Raw genomic sequence first — 23,348 nt, 5'->3', positions numbered from 1 at the left:
ATTAAAGTCGATCTTATAACCTATAAACACTGACAAACTCCATTTCTGAAAAACAAATAAAGAGAAAAAGCAGGCTTGAGAAAATTTTAAAGCATTTATACAAGGAAGACGAACAAGGCATTCCGTTGTGGTTCTGTTAACAATGTGCATGGTCAAACAGACGTCAAACAAAATGTGAAACTGTTAGCCACAAAGTTTTCACAACAAAAGATTGACTGAAAGCAGCATAATCGACTTTCAAGTTGTGTAATTTGCACTGTGTTCCAAATCTCTCTTCATTAGCCTGAGATTTTTAGCTGCATATGGTGAGAGCATTCAAATGGCAGCTGAAAAAAAAAAAAAGATAAAAGAAACATATGCCAAAATACCTGTTATTTTGGTTTCAGACTGGAGATATTACAACATTTATAATAATTTTAAGCAGTGTTTAGCATATTTCAGTTAATTAGCTAATGGTTAATTAGCAAAGCTGACTTTTCATGAGCAAATGATCTTTGAAAACCATTAGCGGACCAATTAGCCTCCATTAAATTTGGTTATGCTCATTTTAAGACAGCTATTTTTATTTTTACAATACCATTTATGGTCAAAAATGTTTGCAAACCTTAAAATCCTACATTTGATACTGTTGAAACAATAAATGAAACTGACACAAATTGAGAAGGCATCAAGCATCTTATGATCTTTTTGGTTAGCGGTAGCTTGTGCTAAATGTTTTGGCAGTTTACCAGTTTGGCATATAATATTTAACATTTCTGTTCAGGCATTAGCGATTAGCAAAGCCATTTTTTTTTTCAATTAGCTGTGCCTACCACTGATTTTAAGTCAAACTAGGAATGATGTTTGCTTACAATACACATTCCTGGTGAAAATGACTGTTGTTGCTGTTACAAGTACAGATAAAACAATTATGATCATTTGTCCGAAGTTTATGTCCTGTACATTTGTATGACACAAACAATACAGAGAAGGACTTTTCAAAAACTCCGTCATCACGACATGGTGATTATCTATAAAGCATTCAGCTTGACCGATGTCAGGCAGTTTAGTCTTCAGTTCATTTATTATTACCAGCCATTTACTGTCACAACAGTTAAAATAATTCCCACTAATATACATCATATTGAGGTGCCTGGCTAAAGCGCGGATCAAAGAATGGTTTAGAGACACAAATGCGTTATTTCTTATGTCAATTTCTCTCAGAGGAGAGCAGCTTAAATTAGTGGGTATAATATCAAGATGGTTAGTCGACATGTTGAGATGTGTTAACGCCGGCATGCAGGGTAGGCAAAGATCAGAGCTGCTCATGTTGTTTTCACTAATAATCAGGGACTGAAGAGACCTCTGTGCACCTTCTAGTGCACCTTCATGCATTACCATATCTATGTTTCTCGCAAGGTTGAGAGAAACCAGCTCTGTCTTCTTAAATATATTTGGTTTAAGGGTGTTTATGTTATTTTCTTGAAGGCTGAGATGTTTAAGAGTGGTTGCAACTCCAAAGTCAACACAGGACATATTTGGATTTTCGGTATGCATTGTTGCTTGAGAGGTCTGGAGATGATCCATGGGGGCACAAGGTTTCACAGAATTGCCCTGTAGGTTTAAAGTTTCAAGCTGTACAAGACGTTTCAGAAAGATCGGGGAAATATATCCTAGTCTGTTGCTTTGCAGGTCAAGATGCTTTAAGGAAATTAAGAAGGGCTGACTGTATCCAAACTGAGTGTCATATGTCATGTTCCAGAAGATATTTTGGATGCAGTTGTAACCAATGTTCAAAGTTTCTAAAGATGAGAGGAAGCTTAAAGTCTCCATTGGGAAAGTGGTGAACTGGTTGTAGCTCAGGTCAATGTAAACCACTGGCATCAGCTTCCAGTTGGAATGAATCTTATTTTCACCTGTAGCGACACTTGTGATCTCATTATAAAGAGAATTAACCTGGGCCACCATTGTAGCCTCTGAACTCAAGGTGCCAACCATATTATTCTGTAAATAAAGATACCTCAAACGGTTCTGCTTTGGAACAACTGGGAAATAAAGGAGCTTGTTGAAACTCAGATCAAGAATTTCTAGTCTGTATGAATTGTCGTCCTGATGTGTAACAAAGAATTCCACTGAATTTCGACTGAGGTTAAGATATTTGACTTGATATAATCTAAAATCACAGATGTGAGCAAGATTATTTTTGGCCAAATTGAGCATCTCGAGTCGACTTAATAGTTCGAACGTACCCTCTTCAATAACTCTAATCATGTTTTCGTCAAGAGTGATGGCCCTCAAACTCCTGCTTTCTTGAAACAGTCTGGGAGTAAGTCTTTTTAAAGTGTTACCAGTCATCTTGAGTTGATCAAGAGAAGATTTGTTTTGAAGATACAGTTCGGCCGCGTCATCGTTCAAAGAGTTCATTGATATGTCTAATGTCTTCAATCGACTGATGGACTGGAGAGCTTTGCTGTTGCTGCCAAGGTTGTTGTTTAATGCATTTCTGGACAAATTCAACTCCTCAAGCTGAACCAGGTTTTCTAAAGCTTTTTCGGAGATGAGATCCAGGTGGTTGCAACTCAAGTCCAGCTGCTCCAAATATGGCAAACCAAGTGTGTGCAACTGTCTGATGAAGTTATTGGACAGGTCTAGTCTTCTGAGCCTTATATCCAAATCCACAGGGATGGAATAAAGGCTGTGGTTGTGCCAGGACTGCTCCTTGAAATGAAAGGAAGATTAATCATTTAGAGCAAAGAAACCATAGTCAAACAACCCTAATAGCTTTTAAGATTCCACACCGGTAAGATGGCAACACCATTTGCAACTTTTAAGGCTTGAATACAACAATTAAAGAAATATTTAAATTGTTCATTTTGAACCTACCTTGAGATCATGATGGTGCAGCCCAGTGATGTAAAGGTCATGACTGAGTGACCAGAGTATTAGGAGTTTGTAAAACATACGTCTGACCATTTTTCGGCGGCTGCTGCCGTTACACAAAGTACTCACGCACACACACCCTCTTATAGCCATGCTTGATTAAAAAGAGAGAGCGAGCAAAAACAGCTGTGGACACCAGATAGGCATTATGAGGGCTATATTTAGACAATCGAGATACTGCCAGTGATGTATGACTTTGTATTAAATGCCATTTTATGCATTTGGAAATTCTTCTATTGTAAAAATACCACTTTTATAAGACAAATATAGTCACATTGCTCCATCTATTTTTCCTTATTATGGGGAAATATAAGATGAATTGTGTTGCACTGAGGCACAGTATCGCACAATAAGTGATGAATATTTTAAAGCATGCATGTCATCCCCCACTCAAAAAAAAAAAAAAAATCTGATGCTTGCAACTGATAAAACATATATATATATATATATATATATATATATATATATATATATATATATATATATATATATATATATATATATATATATAAAACATATAAATCCAACAGGCTTTTTGTTTTTTCACAGCGTGACAGAGAACAGTTTACACCTTTGTGTCCTCCCTGTAATGGAAGCAGTCTTAAAATAGAAGAGAGGAACAAATAAAAGGATGAATGGTGTGGAGGAGGGAAGCCCCTGATGAGGTTCCAAACAGAGGTGTTAAAATAGACGGATGAAAGGTGGTAGCACATATACACATTGCTCGGAGACACGCCTACAGGCACACCGTGGCTAAAAATCCTTCAAACATAATATCCCTGAATTTGAAATATCTCGACTATTAAAGCAGGTAGTGAGGCAAATAAGTATTTGACCCACTGTCGATTTTGCAAGTTTTCCCACCTACAAACAATGGAGAGGTCTGTAATTTTAATCGTAGGTACACTTCAACTGTGAGAGACAATCAAAAAAAAAAAAAAAAATCATAAAATCACGTATGATTTTTAAATAATTAATTTGCATTTTATTGCATGAAATAAGTATTTGATCCACTAGAAAAATAGACCTTATATTTGGTACAGAAACCTTTGTTTGCAGTTACAGAGCTCAGACTCAGTTTGCACCCTTCAGCAGGGATTTTGGTCCACTCCTCCATACAGATCTTCTCCAAATCTTTCAGGTTTTGTGTTTCAGCTCCCTCCAAGGATTTTTTTATTGAGTTCAGGTTCAGGTCTGGAGACTGACCAGGCACTCCAGGACCTTGAAATGCTTCTTACGGAGCCCCTCCTTAGTTGCCCTGGCTGTGTGTTTGGGGTCATTGTCATGCTGGAAGACCCAGCCACGACCCATCTTCAATGCTCTTTCTGAGGGAAGGCGGTTGTTTGCCAAAATCTCACAATTCATGACCCCATCCATCCTCCCTTCAATACGGTGCAGTCGTCCTGTCCCCTTTGCAGAAAAGCACCCCCAAAAATGATGTTTCCACCCCCATGCTTCACGGTTGGGACGGTGTTCTTGGGGTTGTTCTCATCCTCCAAACACAGCGAGTGGAGCCGATACTAAAAAGCTCTATTTTGGTCTCATCTGACCACATGACCTTCTCCCATGCCTCCTCTAGATCATCCAGATGGTCACTGGTGAACTTCAAATGGGCCTGGACATGTGCTGGCTTGAGCAGGGGGAACTTGCTGCCCTGCAGGATTTTTAACCATGACAGCATCATGTGTTATTAATGTAATCTTTGTGACTGTGGTCCCAGCTCTCTTCAGGTCATTGACCAGGTCCTCCTGTGTAGTTCTGGACTTTCTCAGAGTCATCCTTACCCCACGAGGTGAGATCGTGCATGGAGACAAAAACCGGGGAAGACAGAGTCATCATGTGTTTCTTCCATTTTCTAAGAATTGCGCCAACAGTTGTTGCCTTCCCACCAAGCTACTTGCCTGTTGTCCTGTAGCCCATATATACACATGCAAAATAGCAGTTTTTAGAGTAATTCAAATTTTATTTTATGTAAAGGATAGACACCCTGTGACTCATAGATTGGATAATATCAGCTAGTTCACCCTATTGACATTTCAAATCCGGGAAAACCTCGAAGAGGTCGCCACTCTGCGAGATCTCAGTGACATTGAGAACTGCATTGAGACGCTCTGATCACACTGCACTTTAACCGCTGCACACGGACAACACCATTAACATCGCAACATAAAACTATTTTTATATTGTGCCTAAAACTCTCATGAATATATTCTCTGGGTTTATAGACGTTGTTATTGTATTTGTTTTATGTAAACGTGAGAATCACAGGCTGTCTCTCTGTTATTTTCAATGGGAGCTGCTGTGAGCTACAATCACTTCCTGATCATGTCGTTCTGGGGGAAAGTGAAGTTTGCTCTTTAACATCTTGATTATTGTTCTTTGCAACACTGTCCTCTTTGTTCCAGACTAATATATATAATATGTCTGAAATTCGGTTTGCGTTTATTAAATTCCATGCAGATTAAACGTAACAGACACAGACTGTTATAATTGTTTTAGCAAGTTTTCAGGGTATCATGCAGCAGTCTCTTATTAACGTGACAAAAAGCATAAAAAATACATTTTTGTAGTATAATATTCATTTACAACTGTCATCGTGTTGTTTGACTGCAGCAACTCTCTGGTACACAAGGGATTATGGGATACGTCAATAGGGCGAATATGAAGGGGCATTTGAACCTTTTTTGATTGTTTTGTAAGACTTTACATTATATGTACATTAATTAACAGTTAATTATATAATAAACACAAGATAACAGTGAATTAAGAGTTAACTGTGTTTCAGAATCATTTATTAATAATGTTCATGTTAAAGTTACTAATTTATACACTAATTAATAAATTATAAAGAGACTCAATGCCATTTATAAATGATTAATAAACACAGTTAACTCTTCAGTACTCGTTAGTGCATTAACTAGCATGAGCACGGCTAATAAATGGTTTCTAAACACTTTAGGTAATGCTTAATTAACTGTTAGTTAATCCTTATTATGGCATGCACCCTTATTGTAAATTGTTCTGTTTTTTTATAAACCTATTTCTAACAATAAACGTTAACATTTTGTATTAACAAGGCATGTTCTAACCCAAACCTGTGGCAACAGCCTGTGTCAAGTTGTTTTTTTGTGTATCATAAATTAAGCTGAGGAGATGTGATGACATCTTTGCGATATTCAGTTTTCCTGTTGCTGTCACTCGTTCCTTTATCATCATCCCCTCACACAGCTCTGTGTCAGCTTCTCACATCCTGCAAAGTTCATTACTACCCCCAGGTGAGGCGGTAGCAATATGCTTTTGTTTTGTTCTGTGTGAACAAAACAAATCAATACGACTTTGATCAGATTTGGTCAAAAATGGTGTAATTATTACAGGTTAGGCTAAGGACAAATTGACTTGATTTTGAAAAAAAATGTTTAAAAGTCAGTGTTACAGGCCAAAGTCAAAATTTGCATCCAGTGCTTACTTATAGGGAATATTCAGAATGGCTATTTCAAGGAACTGGTTAAAGATAGACCTATGGTTTTGACATGCTTCATAGTTTCTGTGGGGGCAGAAACAGTTTTCTCAGTGAAAACTGGTGTTCGTCAGGGATGTTCTGGCTCCTGCGCTATTCAGTGTTTGTATTGAATGGGTGTTAGATAGTGTTATGGAAACCAGTGTCATGGGTGCCTTTGTTAACAAGGAAAGGAATAGTGACATTGACTTAAAAAACAATGCTTGGTTGAATCAACAGATACCCAGATTGCAGCAGATTATTTGGGTTTGTGTTTGTCCTGGATCAAAATGAAGATCCAGGCTGTCAGACATTATAAATGGATCTGTATGCAGTAAAAGTGTTGGACTTGCAGAGACATTAATTTGTCTGTGAAATTCATGTCTCTGGGTCCTAGGATTCTGAGATTGAGATGCACTTGGGAAGAGTCACACGGTTGCTGGATAGAAGTGGTTGACCATTATATCTTTGCAGGAAAACAAAGGTCCAAGTCTTTTAGGGTCCTGGTGTCTTTTGTCTTACTGTATGGTTGTAAGACCTGGATGCCAACTAGTAACTTAAAGTGATGACTAGATGTCTTTGATATTATGTCTCATTGGAATATTCTTAATGCTGGAATGACTGTCAGTTAAGTGGTTACTTGGAGACACCCAGACGAGGGGTATACCTTTCACGGTGACAGAACATCAGCTAAGACATTTGGACCACGTAGTGCATTTATCCCCTCACAATGCAAATCATTCTCCTCATCATACTGGGAGTCTCTCTAAGTAACAGCTGCTTTAAAACAAAGTCATTTGTCACCCAAGGATCCTCCAAAAGAAACCTAGTACAAAAGACAACCAATCATCTGCTTAGGTCGCCGATTAGCGTGAGCGTCCAAGTCCCCCAGCCATACTGACTTTGGTTAAAACAACTCATATGAAGTCACATCACTTTCACTGCAGGTGGATTTGAATCATAGCTGCTTAACTCAACCACTTTGGAACCAGTATGGATTAAACACGTAGGGCAGTGAACAATAACATGGTTCAGTCAAATGTCAAGACCACTCAGTCAACCATATATTACAAAGAATTATTTTGCATGAATCTCCGTCATACATGTAAGGCATGAGTGTTGCACCCCCTGAGTGCCTTTTTCATGTTCAGAATGCCTTTTTTTAGTTTAGCTGTATGACACCAAAGAAGGTGGAGTCTGCGTCCATGGAGATCAGAATTTGGGGCCTGTATGGTACCACCAGTTCAAGTTCATCCCCCTGTTGCAGCTCCACAATGCCTGTGGTCAAAGATATATACGGTATTAAACAGAAGCACACAACACACAGCTAATTAATTATTACAACACATAATTCTGTTTAAAGGCCTTTCTGACCGGCAGAGTAGCATGTATTGGCAGAATAGCACATCTTGGAAGAATGCACATTGGACATCTCTTGCAGGCAGTGTAAGACCTCTGCCGATCCCCTCGATGACGTGGAACTCCTTCGAACTACATGGCCCGCAAGTGTGCTGGATTGTTGGAATAACACCTACAAATTAAGCGGAACATTAGCCGCTGGAGCGAATTAGATGTGATATCAGTGAGTGAGTCATATCAGTGACACCATACTTGTCCAAACACAAAGTAAAAACCATCTTCTTGGACAACAACTGTGCTTTTCTTTGGTGAAACTGCATTTCCCTGCTGCACAGAAACACTCCAAGGGATTTTGATTACATTTCCTGTGATGATAAAACAAGATACATTTACTAAAACAAAAGCAGATTAAGGTCCTTTTAAATTATTATGATAGTTTAGGATTACCTTTGATAACAGTTTTTTTCTTACTATTTGCGGTTAACTGCAGTAGTGATGTTGGAGCTGGTAAGAAGGGAAAAAAAATGTAATGAATTAACCTAGTTTATGGTCTTGATCCCAAAACCTTATATAATGAATCCAGCGCACCTCCACACCCGCCCTGCTCCCTTTTCACTCTACTAAAAGACCTCTTCAGAGGAGTTTCTTGGAAATTACTTGTCTTTCTGTCCTAAGAGAAAACAAAGCATTATGTTTTATATTATTACAATGCTCTCAGAATGCAGTGTTTAAATCTCAGCAGTGATGTCCAAGATGAGTCAGTCCATCCTTCATAATCACAGACATACCTCCTTGGTTTTAGAGATCTTGGCCGTTTTCCCATCAACTTCCTCAGAACGTGGCGGATTTAATTGCAGAATGTCTCCTTGGAGTTTGAGGAACTCATTTTCTGAAGCTCTGGCTTTGTAGACTAGGAAGATACTCAGACCCAACGTAAATGCCAGGAGCAACAACAGAGTATTGTAAAGCATAGCGAGACCTGCTATATGTTGTTGCAAACGAGAGTGAGGTCACGCATCAGTTCACCCCGGAAACTTAAATGTTCAGTTTCAAAACGAGTTTATAAATGAGGAACTATCTTCTCTTGGCCGTAAGACCTCAGTCACAGGACGTTGTCATCAGTATTAGCGTCAGCAGAGCTGAATATGAAAGACGTTTCTTCTTGTTCAAATTCAGTATCAGTGGCAGCAGACAGTGAAGAAAAATGTCTTTTGACAAAACAACACATTTTAATCCATCAGTCAACTCCATTTACAAAAGTATATCCCATTTTATATACAATATATACAGTGACATATAAACAACTCATTTTTTTCCACATGGATTCATTCATACGGTAACTAAACAATATGTAACAGAACATTTCGCCGACATTCTGCAGGGATGCTGTAGTGCAAATGTGCGCAAAATATAATGTGCTGTTGCTCTGTGACTATGTTATAACTCCAGTTTTAATGCTTCTTTTAAGCTTTGCATGGATGCATGTATACTTTTACTGAAAAATAATAGTCATATTTATGTTTGAACATATGGTAGTTGAAACAAACTGCTAAAAAAATTTGAAAAGGGCAAGTATACAACATGCAAACAACATAGTCCACATAACTCCCAGTTTTTGGAGATACAAGATTATCACTCAACAACACTTCAAACTTTTTGTTGTCAGTCAGCGCAGCGTCCTTCCTTCTCATGAAACCACAAGCGTTCCTCGTCAGCAGAAGGTTGAAAATATAAATAGGAACGTATGTTTGACAAGATTATTTTTTTTGCACAGAATCTACAGGGCTGTAAAATAACTTTATGCACCCTTGAACATTTACATTTGAATTTTTTCATAACATTAAAATAAACTAAAACAAAAAAAAAGATCAAAACAATGTGGTAATATATGGTAAATCTGTCTGGAGTCATCAATTCTCAAAAACGGAGTGCCCATGCAAAAAGAAGAAGTGAGAAGCCATCAAGACACTCATGACAGCTACGACTGGAGAAACTGGGCATTGTGAAAGTTTTGTCTGTCGCATCACCCACCAGTCAGAGTATCATGATGGAGAGAAATGAAGTAAGATTTTGCTACAAGAAAATGTCACATCTAGGCTTGAGTCTCCCATATGGCAAAACTGTAGCTGAAATGTCATATCTTTTGAAGAAAATCCTTCTCTGTTCCACTACACCAAGAAGCTGTACATCTGGTGAGGCAAAAGTCACACTATGGCATTTCTCCAATCACAGCCAGATGCTTACAACTCCTTCAGAGTTGTCATGGTTGTCTTGGTGGCTTCCCTCACTAGCTTTCTTTTTGCATGGGCACAAAGTAGCCTAGAATTAATGACGCCAGACAGATTTACAATAGAGTACCATACAGTTTGGATTTCTCAGTGATGGAAGAAAATGAAATCTAAGACGTATTCAGTGATTGCATGTATCCATATGTCTTTCCCAAGTTGTACACAGTTTTAACAGTAAGTTTAAAGGGCATCATTTTAGAATTTATTTTACATTTTTTGATGTCAACAAAAATGTAAAAACTCAAGGATGCACAAACTCTTTTGCAGTGCTGTACGTCAGGGGAACCATTAATCTACATTAAGCTTTTTTCAATACAAAGTTGAGAAAGTGAGCAAGAGTCAGATAGGGGCTTCAACTTTAACCACCAGAAGGCTTAAATATCCTCTTTATAGTGTCTTATAAAAAGGCCGTTCAACACACATCTAATTGACTTAATAAACTGGCAGGATTAGTTTGTCAGCAACGTCCATTCAGCACAAGGCAAGAGGGCTGTTAGTGGTGCAGTTATCAATTCTGTCCAGCAGATGGAGCCTCTCCGAGTCTGACGCTGCCGAGGAAGGTGGTGTGGTTGGTCATACTGATGAGTGTGTCTTCATAGACGATACGTATGGAGATCCTTTGGCCGGCTCGTAGCAGGCTCACGCCAGCTGTGTAGCAGGTGTTGAATTTGCGCTGGCCCGTCTCTATGCTGCAGGTGCAGCGCAGGAATGGGTGGGAGTCCACCATCACCTCATAGCTGGCAATATCGGTGAAGTTGAGGTAGTATACCTGGTAGGTACGGAAGACATAAAATTCACAAAAGGTTGAGAGCGTTTTGCTCCAGAACACGAGTCCACGTGATAAATGAGGGTGTAGGTTAAGATGAAACAGCTGGAATGTTGCAACAGCCAACGAGGGTTTGAATTATTGAGGCTGTCTGTCAGCCGCACAGTCCTGGACACAATTACCAGCCTACCTAAATTTTAAATACACAATTTTAAATATGCTCAGAAAATAATGCAAATAACCAAATTTATATATTAAAACTATTTAATATAAAGTCCAAAGTTAAGGAACGACAAATGCTTTCTTATAGTGATATATAAATAAAAATCCATGTTAGAGTTAATGAGTTTAGATCAAATCATCACTTTATACAGCCCAGTTTACTTTAGACAAATCAGAGGATGGACACAAACTTTTTCAAGTCACTGAATGTATTTTGGACTTCATTTACACGAGTAAGCAAGAAATACAAACAATATGGTACTGTATGGTAAATCTGTCTGGAGTAGGCAGTTCTATAAAACTGCTTGGGAAAGAGATAGGTGAGGGAAGCCACCAAGGCACTCATGACAACTCTTAAGGAATTATGAGCTCCTGTGGCTGTGATTGAGAGACAAATGTACATAGTGCAACTTTTGTCTGTTGCAACACCAGTCACATCTTTATGGTGGAATGAAGCAAAGGATTTAGTTGCAAGAACACAGATGAAACCTAGGCTTGAACGCTTCTCTGTTCCAATTGAAGCTGTATAACTGGGGATGCAACAGACAAACGTTTCACTGTGCACCGTTTTTCCAATCACAGAATCCTAGAACTCCTTTGGAGTTGTCATGGGTGTCTTGGTGGCTTCCCTCACGAGTCTCCTTTTTTGCATGTTCACTTAGTTTTTGAGGACTTCCAAAGCAGACAAATGTACAACCCCATTTCCAATGAAGTTGGGATGTTCTGTAAAATGTAAATTAAAACAGAATACAATGATTTGCAAATCCTCTTCAACCTATATTCAATTGAACACACCTCAAAGACAAGATATTTAATGTTCAAACTGATAAACGTTTTTGTTTTTGTGCAAATATTTGCTCATTTTGAAATGGATGCCTGCAACACATTTCAAAAAAGCTGGAACAGTGGTGTGTTTAAATCAAATCAAAATCAAATCAATTTTATTTATATAGCACCAAATCACAACAAACAGGTGCCCCAAGGCGCCTTATATTGTAAGGCAAGGCCATACAATAATTACGGAAAAACCCCAATGGTCAAAACGACCCCCTGTGAGCAAGCACTTGGCAACAGTGGGAAGGAAAAACTCCCTTTTAACAGGAAGAAACCTCCAGCAGAACCAGGCTCAGGGGGGGGCAGTCTTCTGCTGGGACTGGTTGGGGCTGAGGGAGAGAACCAGGAAAAAGACATGCTGTGGAGGGGAGCAGAGATCAATCACTAATAATTAAATGCAGAGTGGTGCATATGGAGCAAAAAGAGAAAGAAACACTCAGTGCATCACGGGAACCCCCCAGCAGTCTAAGTCTATAGCAGCATAACTAAGGGATGGCTCAGGGTCACCTGATCCAGCCCTAACTATAAGCTTTAGCAAAAAGGAAAGTTTTAAGCCTAATCTTAAAAGTAGAGAGGGTGTCTGTTTACCGCTGTGTTACATCACCTTTCCTTCTAACAACACTCAATAAGCATTTGGGAACTGAGGACATTAACTGTTGAAGCTTTGTAGGTGGAATTCTTTCCCATTCTTGCTTGATGTACGACTTCAGTTGTTCAACAGTCCGGGGGTCTCTGTTGTTGTATTTTGCTCATTTCAATGGGTGACAGGTCTTGACTGCAGGCAGGCCAGTCTAGTACCTGCACTCTTTTACTACGAAGTCACACTGTTGTAACACGTGCAGAATGTGGCTTGGCATTGTCTTGCTGAAATAAGCATGGACATCCCTGAAAAAGACGTTGCTTGGATGGCAGCATGTGTTGCTCCTAAACCTGGATGTACCTTTCAGCATTGATGGTGCCATCACAGATGTGTAAGTTGCCCATGCCATGGGCACTAAGACACCCCCATACATCACAGATGCTGGCTTTTGAACTTTGCGCTGGTAACAATCTGGATGGTCTTTTTCCTCTTTTGTACGGAGGACACAACGTCCATGATTTCCAAAAACAATTTGAAACATGGACTCATCAGACCACAGCACACTTTTCCACTTTGCCTCTGTCCATTTCAAATGAGCTCGGGCCCAGAGAATGCGGCGGCATTTCTAGATGTTGATGTTTGGCTTTCGCTTTGAATGGTAGAGTTTTAAGTTGCACTTGTAGATGTCAATTAACACAGTTTGTCGCTACAATGGTTTTCTGAAGTGTTCCTGAGCCCACGCGGTAAGATCCTTTACACAATGATGTTGGTTTTTAATGCAGTGCCACCTGAGGAATTGAAGGTCACGGGCATTCAATGTTGGTTTTCGACCTTGCTACTTAGGTGTAGTAAGTTCTGCAGATTCTCTGAATCTTCTGATTATATTATGGACTGTAGATGATGGAATCCCTAAATTCCTTGCAACTGAATGTTGAGAAACACTGTTCTTAAACTGTTGGACTATTTTTTTCACGCAGTTGTTCACAAAGTGATGATCCTCGCCCCATCTTTGCTTGTAAATGGCTGAGCCTTTTGGGGATCCTCCTTTTATACCCAATTATGACACTCACCTGTTTCCATTTAGGTGTTCTTTGAGCATTCATCAACTTTCCCAGTCTTTTGTTGCCCCGTCCCAACTTTTTTTAAATGTGTTGCAGGTATCCATTTCAAAATGAGCAAATATTTGTACAAAAACAACAAAGTCTATCAGTTTGAATATTAAATATCTTGTCTTTGTGGTGTATTCAATTGAATATAGGTTGAAGAGGATTTTCAAATCATTGTATTCTGTTTTTATTTACATTTTACACAACATGCCAACTTCACTGGAATTGGGGTTGTACCATACAGTAAGTATCACACATTAAAAAAATGTTAATTAGGTTCAAGACATTCAGTAAAACAGACTGTAAAAGTAGCAATTTGAAAATAATCCTTATATTTAGGTTGTCCAATTACTCATGGACTCTAAAATTGAGGCACCAGGTATAATAAAGGCTGCAATTCCTAAATGGTTCACATTTTTGTTGAACACTTTGGATTAAAGTTTGAAGCCTACACAACAAGCACATCTTGTCCGTTTCATTTCAACTCTATTGTGGTGTTGTACAGAGGTGTACAAAATTACACACACAAAACAGTGCCACTGTACATATATTATTATTTTTTGTACTTAAAATTCAGGGATGCCAATAATTCTGACTTGGACTGTAGTAAGAGAGCAACAGTGAAAGCACTACAGTGCAATTGGAGAGTTACACTGCTGGATGTGTAAATAAAACATTAACAGTTCTTTTGTTTGTGAACTGTGAATTATAAGAGTTACGTCAAGGACCGTACTCACTTCTACCTGACTATATATGAAGTAGACACCGTCCAGCAGCACCTCCAGCTCTCCAGAGCGAGAGTGCATTTTAAAGACACGGTGATGGATGGACACCATCTTCCAGTTCCTCAGGATACCTTCAGACAGATCTAAACGGTAAACAAGAAGCAAGAGGCAAACAGTCAACAAAAACGCCAACCGACGAACCCGATGCTGAATACCGTACACCTGTGAAGGAGTGGGAATGTGTCTGTGCATAAACCTGCAGCACTGCTTTAAAACATATAGGATTACTCTGTAATTACAGCTAACACACGGGTAAAACCTTTTGTTTGTCTGTGGATCTGCAAGACTGCTCACAAACTACCCAAACCATTCTCACATAATGAACTGAAAAACTTTATGTGCTTTACAAAGTACTTTTTCTAAGAAAACACTCTTTGGCAATTACCATGAAAACATGATGCTTCTGCATTGCAAAAACATTAGTGTCATGAGGTCACATGTGGCATCATGACGTCAAAATCGGCATATAGTAACAAGGAAAACAGCTGCACTAATGTCAAAAATGGGAAGGTCTACACTTTTGCCACACAGGAAATTAATCAGGAATCGATAATGGAATTCATAAAAAACTGGTCATATAGAATAGAATAGAACTTTACTGTCATTGTGTACACAATGAAACTTCGTTTTAGCAGCATCTCTTCAGCACATCATAAAAACAATATATCAAAAAGAGCAACATATCACATCCAACCACACAGAAGTAAGAAAAATCAATAATGGCCCAGATATCTATAAAAGAAAACACAACCAAACCCAACAACAACAGCAAAATCTATCAATTCCCATCCTTTTGATTGCTATATTTCTCTGTCAAATGACAGAGTGCAGTCAGAATTGTAATATTTAGCAGAACCACAAGCTGGGATGGCTCAAGGATGAACCAAAATCTGAAAAATGTGTCTCCTTATATTACAGAAATGAAATATTTTAAAGCAGACTGGGATCACTGTGAAAATTTCTTCAACACGTACTTAAGGACCCCTTCACACATAATACCACTGAAACAGACTAACGCATAAAGGAGGAATTGCATGCCATTCATGAAAAATCGGAGCTGCCTCAAACGCCTCATACACCTGTCGCTACAACCATTTGCGCACACAAGCGGCCAAAAGACAGGGAATGCTCTGTGCGTGGTCATTCAATCCCCTCTCTGCAGGTGTTGGCCAAATTCCAGGTGTCATACATGAACATCTAACACCGTTCGCTGCACATTCAGAAAAGGCGGGGCTCTTCGCACACCTGGTTCGATAGTAGACAGCAGGCGATCACATTCGACTTGTCTGTAAAAACTATCAAAGTGCAACACAAGTGCGGCGTCACCGAACAACACACGGGTATAACTGTGCCGACCCCCCCACACACACACACCATGAATCCAACAGTGCCAGCTGTCGCTGTCCAGTGCAGTGTGGTTCTGGACCAGCTGACCGCTGTGTCCTCCAACTCTGCTGGAGAACACGCAGTGCACGAGTGTGCAGGCACGCACTCCCTCACTTTTACCGGCCAGCGTGTGAGGGCACTGCGCGACGTGAAGCCACCCGGTCGGCTGATGTCACTTCCACCACGTAAATTGTAGTTTACTTGACAGAGTGGAAATTAAATAAAACACACAAGGGTGAAGGCGTGAACTCATTCTTGTGTGATCGCCTTGCTCATATGCTTTGCTGTGGACATACAGCGCCTGTCAGCTGACCGCAGAGTGCCCGCTGGACCTGATCGTGCACGCAAGGTGTTAAATTAAAAACACAGACATCAGACAGATGCAGGACAAACACATAATACCGACATTAAATTCAAATCACAGAACAAAGCAACAGCCTTTTTTTCTGTGACCTGCCGAGGTCCGCTGACAAAAGTGGGCGCGTCCCTCTGGGACATGCCGCTGGTCAGATATCTGTGCTCGCAAATCATAGAAGGATGTTGACATGCTGTCCTCGCGTGGTAATAAATTAACACACATTACTTCAGCTGACCGCTGCATCAGCACACAGCAACACTGATGAATATGGTGCCATGCAGGAAATCACCCCACGGGACACCCCGCGAGGCATGAGTCACTGCGGGATTTCCCCACATTGTAATAATTAAAACACAGATCATTTGCAGCGGATCACTGCGTGCTGGACACGCCATGCCGGCTGATGTGTTCATGACACGGGAGCCGGCTGGCTTGAGCGCATCAGGTAATTCATGTAAAACATGAAAGAGAGAACAGTAATCCACGTAATTTCATTACTTCCTGGTGTACGTCTAGGCGGAGGCTAAATCCGCTCTTTATAACAGGAATTAAGTATTATAAATTGTGGTGTTTTATTAATTTTTTTCCCCTCCACTGCTGTGTGTGTGACTTTCCACGCGCTTGCACTGTGTTCGTGCACAAAACCGTTGCCGCAGTATCGTGCACACCTGTTCGACTGTGCGCCCCTCCTGACAGCATGTGGAATGTTTCGTGGTTCCCCATTTCGTTTTTGGTTCACGGATTTTCTTCCGGTTTCTGCGTTTTTCTTGTTATGTGTGAAGGGGCCCTAACCAACAGACAATTTCTACATAAATTTCTTTGTGTGGGGTTTATTTTTAGCCAGTGGAGGTACTACAGATGAGCTTGTGTCAGTTGCAGGAGCATGCACTGGTACTGTGTGTTGATGCTGATCGAACTGATTTGCGTTTCAACTAGGAACTGCCCAGAGAGATGTGTTGTTCATCCTCATGTCACATAATGGTCCACCCATGTGTTGCAGCTGGGTCCTCCTCCAGTTACTAAGGTTGGCACCAGTGAGGCTCCTGGGCACTCGATCATGCTCATAAAAAACCGGCCACATGTGTAGTGTAATTTTTTTGTTAAAGAAAGATAATCTGCAAATGAAAAACTTTAATATGATAATATGTAATGCCAGAAAACGGGCTTGTTGTGTATTTCGGATGACAGTGAACAGATGTTTTAAAGAATATATGTTTTGAGCAAAATGTATGTTTTCTTTCAAAGGAAACTATAAGGCCAGAATTTGGAGTTAAAGGTATAATTTGAATGAAACACTTAATCTGTCATTTTTTTTTTCCAAGGCAAAGTTTTGAACAATTGAGTGTAGCTGCAAAACTTGTCTGGAAACAAGGACGCTGATTGGTTACATTTTCTGTAGCACATGGACACAGTGTCATAAGTTAGTAGCATTCCTCATCTGGATTATTCACAAAAACTGCTCATTTGAAGAAGACGTAGAGCTGCTTTTCTGTTTATCAGATGGGTACCCATTTTTACAGCTGGGCGGATTGAGACAATGCACATTAATTGACTTGTTCAAAGATACAGACAGGTAACATGAGCGGGAGTCAAACCCAGGTCTACCAGTTGGCAGGCCAGCTCCTAATCCACTGAACTAACTGCTGTGTTCGACACAAAAGGCCGTATTTTGCTCATCTACGATGGATTGCCCAAGTCCACTTTGCTATTTAGGGGACAAGCAATCTGACTACACAATCAAATGCAAATGAGTCATGAGTGTGTTTTATTCACATAAAACAAACCAAACACAGTGTAATCTCTCACCCCCTTTAAGAGCCAGATGGTGCCCAGAACATGACACACCTCATTTGGAAAGCAGATTCAAGTGAGACGTTTTCTGGGAAGTTAACAGATCTGCATCAACACATCACATCTCTCCGGTGGAGAGCATTCAGTGCTCAGCTTAGCACACTGGTTAGTGCCCATGTCTCAAAACCATGCAGTAAGATCGAGATTTTAAAGACTTGGATGTTTGTCCTCCTGAAGAGATATTAACAGTGCTGGACATCCCTGTCCAACAGCTTCATGATGATACATGTTCTTCCCACGTCTTTCGACCTCACAGGCAGAGCTCCCAGTGACACGAATGTCACTGTCGAGGTGACGAGAGGGAGCGCTATCAACGGGAGTCTGTTTTTTTGTCTGTAAGATAACAGCGTGGCTGCACACAGATGAACTGTTGTCAGATGATGATGTGCAGAAGCATGTTCCAGTTTGGACAAAGGGGAGGAAAAAAAAATTCAGAGAAGCCAAATACAACTTTTACCTTCTGCATCTGGAGTAGACACGTACAGAAAAGCATAGATGCTGATAGCCCGGTGTTGCAGACTGAACAGCCCCCCCCCAAAAAATTGGTCTGTCCTGCCTTCACTGTGCATGAGTCATTTCTGAGCTCAGCAGCATCATTTCTGAGTGTCACCAGCAATTCAGTGATTGACGCCACCAGTGACTGGCGCTTGACGCCTCTACTGGTGGTTGGCTCTCACTGCGGTATTGTATCACTTCCTGTTCCGGAGCACAGCGGTGTTTTGCTGTATCCGTTAGCTGTTTAATCTGCACAGTTAGATTGATCTAGTTAATTAGATATCGATTTGTTTCACAGTGTAATCTTCACGTGCCTTAACTAAAGCACTCCCTCTGCTGAATCACCTCTAAATTATTTTCTCATTATTCACTTTGTGTATTTTTAGGAATCCGCTAGCTTAACGCAGCTATTAGCTCTTAGCCGGTTTAGCATGGCGGCTTCTCCTGTCTCTCCCGCACTTTTCTGCTCTGGGTGTGAAATGTTTATTTATTCCTCGGCCTCCTTTAGCAGTAATGGTACTTGTAATAAGTGTAGCTTATTTGTAGCTTTGGAGGCCAGGCTGGGCGAATGGGAGACTCGGCTCCGCACCTTGGAAAATCCTACAGCTAGCCAGGCCCCTGTAGTCAGTGCGGACCAAGGTAGCTTAGCCGCCGTTAGTTCCCCTCCGGCAGATCCCGAGCAGCCGGGAAAGCAGGCCGACTGGGTGACTGTGAGGAGGAAGCGTAGTCCTAAACAGAAGCCCCCTGTACACCACCAACCCGTTCACATTTCTAACCGTTTTTCCCCACTCGGCGACACACCCGCCGAGGATCAAACTCTGGTTATTGGCGACTCTGTTTTGAGAAATGTGAAGTTAGCGACACCAGCAACCATAGTCAATTGTCTTCCGGGGGCCAGAGCAGGGGTCACTGAAGGAAATTTGAAACTGCTGGCTAAGGCTAAGCGTAAATTTGGTAAGATTGTAATTCACGTCGGCAGTAATGACACCCGGTTACGGCAATCAGAGGTCACTAAAATTAACATTGAATCGGTGTGTAACTTTGCAAAAACAATGTTGGACTCTGTAGTTTTCTCTGGGCCCCTCCCCAATCAGACCGGGAGTGACATGTTTAGCCGCATGTTCTCCCTGAATTGCTGGCTGTCTGAGTGGTGTCCAAAAAATGAGGTGGGCTTCATAGATAGTTGGCAAAGCTTCTGGGAAAAACCTGGTCTTGTTAGGAGAGACGGCATCCATCCCACTTTGGATGGAGCAGCTCTCATTTCAAGAAATCTGGCCAATTTTCTTAAATCCTCCAAACCGTGACTATCCAGGGTTGGGACCAGGAAGCAGAGTTGTAGTCTTACACACCTCTCTGCAGCTTCTCTCCCCCTGCCATCCCCTCATTACCCCATCCCCGTAGAGACGTTGCCTGCTCCCAGACCACCAATAACCAGCAAAAATCTATTTAAGCATAAAAATTCAAAAAGAAAAATAATATAGCACCTTCAACTGCACCACAGACTAAAACAGTTAAATGTGGTCTATTAAACATTAGATCTCTCTCTTCTAAGTCCCTGTTAGTAAATGATATAATAATTGATCAACATATTGATTTATTCTGCCTTACAGAAACCTGTTTACAGCAGGATGAATATGTTAGTTTAAATGAGTCAACACCCCCGAGTCACACTAACTGCCAGAACGCTCGTAGCACGGGCCGAGACGGAGGATTAGCAGCAATCTTCCACTCCAGCGTATTAATTAATCAAAAACCCAGACAGAGCTTTAATTCATTTGAAAGCTTGACTCTTAGTCTTGTCCATCCAAATTGGAAGTCCCCAAAAACCAGTTTTATTTGTTGTTATCTATCGTCCACCTGGTCGTTACTGTGAGTTTCTCTGTGAATTTTCAGACCTTTTGTCTTACTTAGTGCTTAGCTCAGATAAGATAATTGTAGTGGGCGATTTTAACATCCACACAGATGCTGAGAATGACAGCCTCAACACTGCATTTAATCTATTGTTAGATTCGATTGGCTTTGTTCAAACTGTAAATGAGTCCACCCACCACTTTAATCATACCTTAGATCTTGTTCTGACTTATGGTATGGAAATTGAAGACTTAACAGTATTCCCTGAAAACCCCCTTCTGTCTGATCATTTCTTAATAACATTTACATTTACTCTGATGGACTACCCAGCAGTGGGGAATAAGTTTCATTACAGTAGAAGTCTTTCAGAAAGCGCTGTAACTAGGTTTAAGGATATGATTCCTTCTTTATGTTCTCCAATGCCATATACCAACACAGGGCAGAGTAGCTACCTAAACTCTGTGAGTGAGATAGATTATCTCGTCAATAGTTTTATATCCTCATTGAGGACAACTTTGGATGCTGTAGCTCCTCTGAAAAAGAGAGCCTTAAATCAGAAGTGCCTGACTCCGTGGTATAACTCACAAACTCGCAGCTTAAAGCAGATAACCCGTAAGTTGGAGAGGAAATGGTGTCTCACTAATTTAGAAGATCTTCACTTAGCCTGGAAAAAGAGTCTTGCTCTATAAAAAAGCCCTCCATAAAGCTAGGACATCTTACTACTCATCACTAATTGAAGAAAATAAGAACAACCCCAGGTTTCTTTTCAGCACTGTAGCCAGGCTGACAAAGAGTCAGAGCTCTATTGAGCCGAGTATTCCTTTAACTTTAACTAGTAATGACTTCATGACTTTCTTTGCTAATAAAATTTTAACTATTAGAGAAAAAAATGACTCATAACCATCCCAAAGACATATCATTCTCTTTGGCTGCTTTCAGTGATGCCGGTATTTGGTTAGACTCTTTCTCTCCGATTGTTCTGTCTGAGTTATTTTCATTAGTTACTTCCTCCAAACCATCAGCATGTCTATTAGACCCCATTCCTACCAGGCTGCTCAAGGAAGCCCTACCATTAATTAATGCTTCGATCTTAAATATGATCAATCTATCTTTATTAGTTGGCTATGTACCACAGGCTTTTAAGGTGGCAGTAATTAAACCATTACTTAAAAAGCCATCACTTGACCCAGCTATCTTAGCTAATTATAGGCCAATCTGCAACCTTCATTTTCTCTCAAAAATTCTTGAAAGGGTAGTTGTAAAACAGCTAACTGATCATCTGCAGAGGAATGGTCTATTTGAAGAGTTTCAGTCAGGGTTTAGAATTCATCATAGTACAGAAACAGCATTAGTGAAGGTTACAAATGATCTTCTTATGGCCTCAGACAGTGCACTCATCTCTGTGCTTGTTCTGTTAGACCTCAGTGCTGCTTTTGATACTGTTGACCATAAAATTTTATTACAGAGATTAGAGCATGCCATAGGTATTAAAGGCACTGCGCTGCGGTGGTTTGAATCATATTTATCTAATAGATTACAATTTATTCATGTAAATGGGGAATCTTCTTCACAGACTAAGGTTAATTATGGATTTCCACAAGGTTCTGTGCTAGGACCAATTTCATTCACTTTATACATGCTTCCCTTAGGCAGTATTATTAGACAGCATTGCTTAAATTTTCATTGTTACTCAGATGATACCCAGCTTTATCTATCCATGAAGCCAGAGGACACACACCAATTAGCTAAACTGCAGGATTGTCTTACAGACATAAAGACATGGATGACCTCTAATTTCCTGCTTTTAAACTCAGATAAAGCTGAAGTTATTGTACTTGGCCCCACAAATCTTAGAAACATGGTGTCTAACCAGATCCTTCTTCTGGATGGCATTACCCTGACCTCTAGTAATACTGTGAGAAATCTTGGAGTCATTTTTGATCAGGATATGTCATTCAATGCGCATATTAAACAAATATGTAGGACTGCTTTTTTGCATTTGCGCAATATCTCTAAAATTAGAAAGGTCTTGTCTCAGAGTGATGCTGAAAAACTAATTCATGCATTTATTTCCTCTAGGCTGGACTATGGTAATTCATTATTATCAGGTTGTCCTAAAAGTTCCCTGAAAAGCCTTCAGTTAATTCAAAATGCTGCAGCTAGAGTACTGACAGGGACTAGAAGGAGAGAACATATCTCACCCATATTGGCCTCTCTTCATTGGCTTCCTGTTAATTCTAGAATAGAATTTAAAATTCTTCTTCTTACTTATAAGGTTTTGAATAATCAGGTCCCATCTTATCTTAGGGACCTCATAGTACCATATCACCCCAACAGAGCGCTTCGCTCTCAGACTGCAGGCTTACTTGTAGTTCCTAGGGTTTGTAAGAGTAGAATGGGAGGCAGAGCCTTCAGCTTTCAGGCTCCTCTCCTGTGGAACCAGCTCCCAGTTCAGATCAGGGAGACAGACACCCTCTCTACTTTTAAGATTAGGCTTAAAACTTTCCTTTTTGCTAAAGCTTATAGTTAGGGCTGGATCAGGTGACCCTGAACCATCCCTTAGTTATGCTGCTATAGACTTAGACTGCTGTTTCTCTTTTTGCTCTGTATGCATCACTCTGCATTTATTCATTAGTGACTGATCTCTGCTCCCCTCCACAGCATGTCTTTTTCCTGGTTCTCTCCCTCAGCCCCAACCAGTCCCAGCAGAAGACTGCCCCTCCCTGAGCCTGGTTCTGCTGGAGGTTTCTTCCTGTTAAAAGGGAGTTTTTCCTTCCCACTGTCACCAAGTGCTTGCTCACAGGGTGTCGTTTTGACCGTTGGTGTTTTTCTGTAATTACTATATGGCTTTTGCCTTGCAATATAAAGCGCCTTGGGGCAACTGTTTGTTGTGATTTGGTGCTATATAAATAAAATTGATTTGATTTGATTTTGATTATCACCTCATTTCTGCTTCAAACTGCACTCCAGTCATCTGTCTCAGCGACAGATATCTGAAGCTTTTGTACAAAAATCATTTGCACATAAATTCAGCATTATTTTGTAAAGATTT

At 40.3% G+C, this 23,348-nt stretch overlaps 3 protein-coding genes across 6 annotated transcripts in view; all 3 read right to left on the bottom strand.

Moving 5' to 3' along the window:
• Positions 1–798: 798 nt before the first annotated feature.
• Positions 799–3,289, bottom strand: LOC117520792 (transforming growth factor beta activator LRRC32-like). 2 transcript variants are annotated; one of them, XM_034182126.1, is made up of 2 exons: positions 2,863–3,289; positions 799–2,697 (listed from the first exon to the last, which is right to left on the bottom strand). In XM_034182126.1, the coding sequence occupies exons 1-2, from the start codon at positions 3,010–3,012 to the stop codon at positions 826–828; spliced, it is 2,022 nt and encodes a 673-aa protein (XP_034038017.1). In that variant the 5' UTR covers positions 3,013–3,289; the 3' UTR covers positions 799–825. The 2 variants fall into 2 exon arrangements, with proteins under 2 accessions (XP_034038017.1, XP_034038018.1); XM_034182127.1 differs by having other exon boundaries at positions 799–2,691.
• Positions 3,290–7,457: 4,168 nt separating this feature from the next.
• LOC117520248 (tumor necrosis factor ligand superfamily member 13B-like) lies at positions 7,458–8,772 on the bottom strand. Its single transcript, XM_034181562.1, has 6 exons — positions 8,563–8,772; positions 8,363–8,444; positions 8,222–8,278; positions 8,027–8,139; positions 7,790–7,946; positions 7,458–7,693 (listed from the first exon to the last, which is right to left on the bottom strand). Exons 1-6 carry the CDS (start codon positions 8,743–8,745, stop codon positions 7,578–7,580), a joined length of 708 nt encoding a protein of 235 aa, XP_034037453.1. The 5' UTR covers positions 8,746–8,772; the 3' UTR covers positions 7,458–7,577.
• Positions 8,773–10,462: 1,690 nt separating this feature from the next.
• Positions 10,463–23,348, bottom strand: part of eda (ectodysplasin A) — a 42,568-nt gene continuing 29,682 nt past the window's right edge. For 2 of the 3 annotated variants that reach the window (XM_034181809.1, XM_034181811.1), the window contains exons 7-8: positions 14,308–14,438; positions 10,463–10,831 (exon numbers count right to left, since the gene is read on the bottom strand). In XM_034181809.1, the coding sequence (XP_034037700.1) occupies positions 10,571–10,831; positions 14,308–14,438 (392 nt within the window). In that variant the 3' untranslated portion in view covers positions 10,463–10,570. The remainder of the gene's footprint in view (positions 10,832–14,307; positions 14,439–23,348) is intronic. The other variant, XM_034181810.1, reaches the window with a different exon arrangement.

Source organism: Thalassophryne amazonica, chromosome 11 (genome assembly GCF_902500255.1).
Source record: "Thalassophryne amazonica chromosome 11, fThaAma1.1, whole genome shotgun sequence".
Taxonomy (NCBI): Eukaryota; Metazoa; Chordata; class Actinopteri; order Batrachoidiformes; family Batrachoididae; genus Thalassophryne; species Thalassophryne amazonica.
Note: the sequence above shows the minus strand (reverse complement) of the source record. Positions and strands in the feature narration are given on the sequence as shown.